This window comes from Tarenaya hassleriana, unplaced genomic scaffold (assembly GCF_000463585.1).
Source record: "Tarenaya hassleriana unplaced genomic scaffold, ASM46358v1 Cleome190, whole genome shotgun sequence".
Classification (NCBI taxonomy): Eukaryota; Viridiplantae; Streptophyta; class Magnoliopsida; order Brassicales; family Cleomaceae; genus Tarenaya; species Tarenaya hassleriana.
In genome coordinates this window covers 24,276-32,483 of record NW_010965305.1, presented here as the reverse complement: position 1 = coordinate 32,483, position 8,208 = coordinate 24,276, and the positions used below count along the sequence as shown (strand labels likewise).

The window sequence follows — 8,208 nt, the reverse complement described above, 5'->3', positions numbered from 1 at the left end:
CCTGAGATATCTACAGAATCCAACATGGGGAGTTGCATACTTTGAATACGTCAAACGTCCTGCGTAACAAGAGGATTATAAAGGCATGTATCAGGTACGAAATGAATCATATGCTGGATTGTAGATAGTCAAGATGGGATTTGTACCTCTCGTAAAAGAGAGAGATATCGCTGGGCTCCTCGTGTGAGCGAGACTGTAGAAATGCGTGGCCGCACTATAGACGAACGTCGTCTATCTCATACAGTCGGACTCAGTGAACGAGAAAGCAGTCGAATCAGATAAGGTGGCCTGTCCATGTGATGACATCGGTTTTTGACGTTATTTTTCTATGGTTTTAGTTGCATTTCACCCCTCTTTTCCATACAAATCTAGTATTTAGGCTACATTTTCTGCACCAATACCGTTTTCTTTGCTCTTTGATGTGATTTCAGGAATATTCGCGTAATTGGACGAAAACGGAGCTAAAACGGTGTTTTCGGAGCTTATTTGGACCAAGTGGACAGTCACGAAAGAGCTAAGGAAGGTCACGGACTTGTCACGGGCGAGAAACGGATTTCAGAGCGAAAAAGGAGGAATATCGAGGTTTAGAACATCGATATCGACATTTCGTAACACTGATATCGACATTCTTAAACCTCAATATCGAAGTTTCCAGCCACCTCGAGATCAGATTTTTAGATTTCCAGATCTAGACGTTCATGAACATCGATATCGATGTTTCGTACCTCGAGATCTGAGCACTACAGATGTCGACCTTTCACAACGTCGACATCGACCTTTTATACCTCAAAATCTGAGCAGTCCAGATATCGACCTTTTCCAACGTCGATATCGACCTTCCGAAACCTCGAGATCTAGGAATCTTGGAGGAATATCGACGTTAGAAAAAATCGATATCGAGGTTTTTAACGTCGATATTTCGAAATCTCTAAAAAATGCCGTACGGAAACCGAGATGGGGTTCGACTTTGGAGACATTTTTCGATACACTTTGTAATTTTCGACTTTTCAACACTTTGGGGGACGATTTGGAGTGGATTTTGGCTACGTTTCATTGTTCAAGGATTGAATTCTACACACCATAAGTCTTCTATTCCCTTTTTCTATTGAAATGTTGATTGAATTCATGTCTATTTCGTTTTCCTCATTGATGTGTGAGTAGTCCACCTGTTGTAGGTTAGGAAATCTAGCCATGTTACGGAATTATCAATACGCTTAATCAGTTGAATGCATGTCTAAGTTAGATATGGTTTTATGAATTAAACGTAATGCTTTTTTAGGATTGATCACCCTATAGAATTGAACTTGGATTAGTTAATTGCAAAGGAATTTAGATTAATTAATACCGGAACTCGTTCATAAGATAGGTTCAATTATTAATTCTGAACGCATAGGTTGGACTTGATAAGGAATTCTTAATTCGACCTAAGAACTGTGATAGCGGGCGGTAATGCTTCTAACGTAGACCTAAAGATGCGGAAGCTGATAGGAAAGCGTTAGTTAGAGAGCGATAGATCCCTGACCAGACGCGTTCTAAGATAGAAACTAGAGTTTTCCGATTCGACCATAGACTGCAACCAACCATATCCATCTAGATAATTCGTAGCATCGGTGAACTCCCGAACCTACAATGTTTTGGTTTACAGTTTTTCACCAACCGACCAACAACTCTTGCGCTCTGTTCTTACTAGGATTGATACCGACATCATCATCTCTGGGTCCCTGAGTTCGACCCTGGTACTACATCGAATCCGTACCCTTGCGGAATCGGCTTAGTCTAGGTTTTATTACTTGACTCAAATCCATTCACCTAGATTAGCATGATCAAGTTTTTGGCGCCGTTGCCGGGGACTGAGATTCAGTCTTGGTGCGGGTTAGAGTCTAATTATCCACCACCATCTACTTTCTTTCACCACCACTTGATTTCCATCTTTCGGGAATCAAAACTTTGATTCTTTCGGTTTATGACCAGGAGCCGTGGAAGTCAAACTCTACTTCCTCGTGATCCAGAGATCTAGAGAACCCTTCATCTCCTAAGCCAACGAAGGAGATTAGAAACAATGGAAGACAACATAAATATTGACGACCATCCTGCGCACAACGCTGCTCCGCCAAGAGCAGTCGAGCGAAACGAAGCGCTTACTTTTGGAGACTACACTGCTCCAAATCATACTCCACTACTTTCTTGCATTCGTAGACCAGGAAACGGGCAAACCCGTCCCGATCTACAACCCGCTTTTATCCAGATGCTGTATGGGAGTGCTTTTAGAGGTAACTCTACGGGGGACCCCAACTTGCATCTAACTCAGTTCAAGTCTCTTTGTCAGTCCGTTAGAGTGGCAAATGAAGTTACCACTGAGGAAGTACTACTTCTTGCTTTCCCTTTCTCTCTATCGAGAAAAGCACTTGAATGGCTTTATGCTCTGCCCGCAGATTCGATCCATACTTGGGATCAACTTGGTGCCGAGTTCATGAACAGATTTTTCCCTGCTCATAAGACCCAACTTGCGAAGAACGGAATTAATTCCTTCTCGCAGGAACATGGGGAGTCCTTGGGTAAAGCATGGGAACGATTTAAGGAATACCAAAGAGCATGCCCTCATCACAACTTCGATAGATACTACCTTTTGTCGACCTTCCTAAATGGGCTGAGAGATGAGATAAGGTTCTACATTAGCTGTGCCAGCGGAGGTAGCCATCAAAAACTAACCTTCGATGAGTTGGAAGAATCAATTGAACGAATGGCCAGTGATAGAACCACACCAACCGAGTTCTCACGAAGAAAGGGGAATGTAGAGAATGTTAGTGAAGTAAACGCTCTTAAAGTTGAGCTAGCTGAGCTGAAAATGCAAATATATTCGTCGAACCGCGACGCTTTAGGTGAAACTTCGGATCAACTCAGCGGAAACCAGTCTATGTTCTCACAAGAACAAGGGGTTGAGGATGTCAACTATGTTGCAAACAATCCTTATTCCAACACCTACAACCCTGGCTGGAGAAATCACCCTAACTTCTCTTATAAGAGCAACAATTATCAAAATGCTCCCCAAGAAAATAGGAACTGAACGTTCCAAAATGCGGGACCATTCCAAGGTCAAACTTTTCAACAGAGACCTCAACAACAGTTCCAAGAGTACCGTGGGTACCAAGGAAACCAACAGTTTAGAGGTCCACAACAACAACCACAGCAAAAATTTGACCAGGCCCCTGACATTAAGTCTATGCTTGAGACACTCCTGCAAGGGCAAGCGTCTGTGAGTAACACAATGCAAGGAATGGTCACCGAGCAAAGTGATTTAAAGAAGCAAATCCAAGAGATAAAGTCCCATGTAAAGCTTCTAGATAACCAGGTAGCTCAACTCGCAGCTAAGCCGACGAGGGCATTTTACCTGGTAAACCCGAACCTAACCCTCGTGAACAATGTAACGCTGTCTATGTGGATGAGAGCGAAACTTAGGAACTAGGAGAATCGTTGCTGAACAAAGAAGAGCTCATCTAGAGAGGCAAAGAAATTCGATAGCAGAGGAACCAGAGGACGTATATGTTCCTCCACCTCACGACCACCTCCTATACCATTCCCGCAACGATTACAGCGTACTACGCAAGTAGACGGTGAACTCACGAAGTTCGCAGATATGTGGGAGAAGATGGAAATCGTCCAGGCCTTACAAGAGGCTATAGTGCAAACACCATCTTATGAGAAATTTCTTAAAGATGCACTTGTTAAGAAGGAGAAATTAGAAGTAGAACCAGTAATCTTGATAGTTGAATGCAGTGTTGTACTGCAGCAGAACTTACCAGCCAAGATGGCAGATCTAGAAAGTTTCTCCATACCCTGCCAACTGGGCAGCGTCGCTATTCCTAGCGCACTATGCGACTTGGGAGCGAGTGTGAGTCTACTACCGAAGACCACATATGACAAGCTGAATGTGGGGGAACTGAAACCCACTAAGATGATCCTACAGCTGGCAGACAAGTCAGTGAAAGCCCCTCTAGGGACTTTAGAGGATGTACCACTTAAGGTTGAAAACGTTTACGTTCCAATCGATTTTGTGGTTATTGATATGGACAACAAAAATGATGAATCAGTCATCTTAGGACGACCATTCCTCAACACTGTTGATGTCGTAATTCATTTCCGGAAGGGATGCATAGAAATGCATATAGGAGATACGGACATCGAATTCAAGCTGGAACAAAAACCAGAACGGGGTAAAGAGGAACATGAGTACCTATTGCCTATTCCAGAAGAACCGCTAGGTTCACCGGGAAAACAAACCCTGCGACTAAAGGATAAAGGCAAGGGAATTGCCTATGACGGAGACATCTGCAACCTGCCCGTAACTAAATCTGTAAGCTCTGAGGTATAGAATGTGATAAAAGTCAAATCCGAATCCCTGATCAAAGAGTCTGAAGAAAAATCCGGTGGAAAAGCCTCACAGAAGCAAGGCAAAATACTAAATATATCTGATGCTGGAATGGGAACCAAAGTGAAACCGCCAGATCCTATTCCTGAATCTGTAAGCGGAAATGACTGCAAGTTGAAGCAGACTGTGTGCACTAGTACAGTGTACATACCCCCAGCACGGCGGGGAGTAAACCAATTCCGTCCAACGCGACCACCAGATCACTAAAACTAAGAGGGTCAAGCTGATAACCTTAAATTAGCGCTTCATGGCAGGCAACCCGTGCAATTGCATTGCATTAGCACATTTAATTTCATGCATCACGAACATACGTTGCTAGAAAAAGGACCAAAAGTGATCGGGAAGGAGAAAAACGAGAAAAAATCGGATTTTCGGACGATTTTTGGGAAATCTCGGTGTTTGGAAACCTCGATATCGAGGTTCCAAAACGTCTAGATTTGCACCAGATCTGAAATTGGGAATTTTCGGAAATCTCGACGTTCGGAAATATCGATATCGATGTTCCATAACGTCGAAATCGGATCTGCAATTGAAATTGGGGATTTTCAGAAAATCTCGAGGTTCTTAAAAGTCGATATCGATGTTTAGGAGTTCGACATCTGAACCAAACCCTAGATTTGAGATTTTTGAAAATATCGAGGTTTAGTATTATCGATATCGAGGTGCAAAACATCGAGATCTGAACCTTTTCAAATCTGAATTAATATCGATGTTTGAAACATTGATATTTCGGTAAAACAAAAAGGATCCTCGGGAAAAACGCTGCCAACTCGATCTCTCTCTTCCAGACGTCGATCTCTCCGAAAATTTTCCCCGAAAAAGACGAGAAGAACATCGATCTCTCTCCCACAACACGATGAGATATGATCAAGCCACTTCGGACCTCCAGATACCAATACTCACATCTACCCTTTGACAAAGATCTTTGAAATCCCTGCATGCGAAGTCAAGCCACTGAAGTTCGAATCCCCATACCAAAGGAAACTGTATGAAGACAACCGGAATGTTCCCCAGATTCCTACCAGATTCAGAAGCATATATATGATGGGGAGTAACTTTGGTAGATGGGAATCCCAAGCTGCGAATCTGATGAGAAAAGTGGGATGGTACAGGATTTATTCCGCTGAAGAAGAATCCTACACGGAACTCACATTAGAGTTTCTATCCAACTATCACTATTACTTGCCAGTCCACCGGCCTATTGAGAAGGGGTACTGCATCTTCAGGATCCAGAACAAAGACCACAGGCTTAGTACGCATCAGGTAGCAGATATCCTGGCACTGCCTTTTGGGGAAACCTATGAGTTCCCACATGTGCGCTCAGAAACACTCCAAGAATTCTGGGAAGAGATTGTCGTTGGCGAATACGGGATTGTCAAGGAAGCGAAACTTATCAGGCATCCCGTACTCATGTTTCTACATCTGTTCCTTATGAGCTGCATGTTCGCCAGAACACCACCAGATGTGATAGAGGTTGAAGAATTATTGTTGCTCAGGTATGTACTAAAAGACCTCTACTTTGGAGATGACTGGGGAGTCGAGAAGGTTGACCTGGCATCCCGTATCATGATGCACTTGGACGATGTTATGAGACGTCCCTGCACTAAGCCAATATGTGTAGGGGGACTCATAACCATGATCGTCAAGCGTGTAGGGGCCAATGTGGGGTACTATGCGAGTAACAAGTTGGCAGGACCCAGTGATGAGGACATCGACCAAGACATGGACGATGACGAACAAAACCCGAACGAGAAGCAAGACGATGCCATAGACGCTATAGGAGGAGAAGAAGTGAACACCGAGCTTGCCATGCCAACCATTCCCATACCTCCACTCACAAGACAAAGGACTCGAAGCCTACGTTCAAAGATCAATGCATATGTCGAAGAATGACTAATCAAAACATCCGACAAGGGGTCATACAATGCAAAGGACACGATAGCGGCAACAAGCACAAAACATTGCAATGTCTTGGAGTTTGTGTTGTCCAACACTTAAGATTTCGTGGACTAACACCTGGGCTACTAAAAAGATATTTGAAGAATGTATTCTCAATAAATGGGCTGAAGATCCAAGCCCAAAGAGTCCAAACATATTCTATACAAGTCCAAGAAGATAGCAACCCATTGGAGAGGATATGGTGCCACCTTTGAACCCAATTTCGGCCCGCCATTATCAAGCACGAATTGGGGATGTTTTCTACATTATTTCAACCTCATGAAGAGCTTCTTTAAGCCTCCTAGCCGTTGCAAGACGTTGCACATCCACTTCCACCAACTTTCCACTTTTTCCTTACTTTATGTTTTGTTAGCTCCTCTTTATGCACGAATTTCCCTTGCTTTCTGCTGTGTTTCAAGCCTATATAAGGCGCTTGTATTTTAAGAATGATCAGACTTTGAATTGATAAGAAATCGAGTTGCATTTTGCTTCTTCTTCTTGGTGTGTCCGAGAGTATCGCCTTCTGCGCATGTGTGTGTGTGTCACCCTTGTGAAAGGTCAAAACGTGGTGGATTCAAGGTTGGTTTGGCTCCTTTTAATCCTCTTTCATACCCCTATCTTCCATCAAAAATTGGGAATCATCCGAGTGCTCTTTGGCCTAGAACGTCCCTTCCATCTATCACCTAAACCGAGTGCTCTCGAGTGCTCTGTTTTGGTCTGATTTGCAGATTGTTTTTGAGGGATTCCGAGAGCCCTTTAGCCTGGTTCTCCCCTTAAATATATCTGTACAAATATCTTAGTGAGTCTCCAAGTGTCCCCTGGTCTTGAGCTAGCTGCATTCGTTACCCAAAGGCAACATAAGTCACGCACGTACAAACCGCATTTCACCAAAGGAAACGAGTGAGGCTTCCTTGGCTCCGTGCATGTATCACCCAGGGAGATCGATGTAGACTTCCTTAAGCTGTGCAGGTATGCATATATTGAGCTTGATACGAGTACCTTGTACTGGCGATACCATCTGATGAAGAGAGACTACGGGGAGTATGAGATCAACATTGATAGCCCGCTCATCAAGCCAGTTTCTAGGACGGGGATCAGGTTCAATATCATAGAGGACGATCATCACGAACCAGCGGATATGGACACCCGAACTGCAGGGAGCCAGCTAGGGGATGACATGGCGGACAACGAAGAGATGTGGGAAGTTGCTGACGCACCACTGATCCGCCAAAACTTGGAGAGATGCCTGGAGGGACAACAATACATGATGACAGTTCTCCATCATCTGGACACACAGTATGCTAGCATCACGGGGCAGAGGCGAATCCCGATCCCGAGATGGTTCAGTGCAGACACCCCAAGGCCGACCGATCCTTGACGTAGATTTAGATGCTCTAGTTATATTTTCCTATTTTCTTGTTGTTTTATGAACCCGATTTTTGTTAGGCTTTCCGGGTGATGCTTTTGCTTCAGTTCTTTGGATTCTATTTGGTTTGATTGGAATATTATTAGAAGCATTGGATTTATGGACTAATGATACATTTATTATTTTAAGCCTGCGAATATAGCCACCTTGATTCTTGTGTCAAACAGAGAACATATAGCAAAAATAGAACGAGAGCAAAAACACAGTAAGAGACGCAAAGTACAAGGGAAACTACACACTTACACAGAAAGGAGAGACGATCTACACCGGAGCTCAATTAAGCTAAGCCTTCTTTCTCTCCTTCTATATTATTATTTCCCTATCACTTTTTGTATATTATTTTTGTTCGTATTCCACCGGGTTAGACTGATACCGCGGACGGTGTCAAGTTTGTCTGGGGGAAAGGTCTAACGCCCTG

General features: G+C 43.6%; 2 protein-coding genes across 2 annotated transcripts; both read left to right on the top strand.

The window, feature by feature from the left end:
- The first annotated feature begins 2,059 nt into the window (after window positions 1-2,059).
- Window positions 2,060-3,064, top strand: LOC104811320. Its single transcript, XM_010537980.1, has one exon. It carries the CDS (start codon window positions 2,060-2,062, stop codon window positions 3,062-3,064), a length of 1,005 nt encoding a protein of 334 aa, XP_010536282.1.
- Window positions 3,065-3,634: 570 nt separating this feature from the next.
- LOC104811319 lies at window positions 3,635-4,369 on the top strand. Its single transcript, XM_010537979.1, has one exon. The coding sequence runs from the start codon at window positions 3,635-3,637 to the stop codon at window positions 4,367-4,369; it is 735 nt and encodes a 244-aa protein (XP_010536281.1).
- Window positions 4,370-8,208: the final 3,839 nt, after the last annotated feature.

Excerpts from the sequence above, each read along its gene's own strand:
- LOC104811320 (XM_010537980.1), top strand. The coding sequence starts at position 2,060 with ATGGAAGACAACATAAATATTGACGACCATCCTGCGCACAACGCTGCT.
- LOC104811319 (XM_010537979.1), top strand. The coding sequence starts at position 3,635 with ATGTGGGAGAAGATGGAAATCGTCCAGGCCTTACAAGAGGCTATAGTG.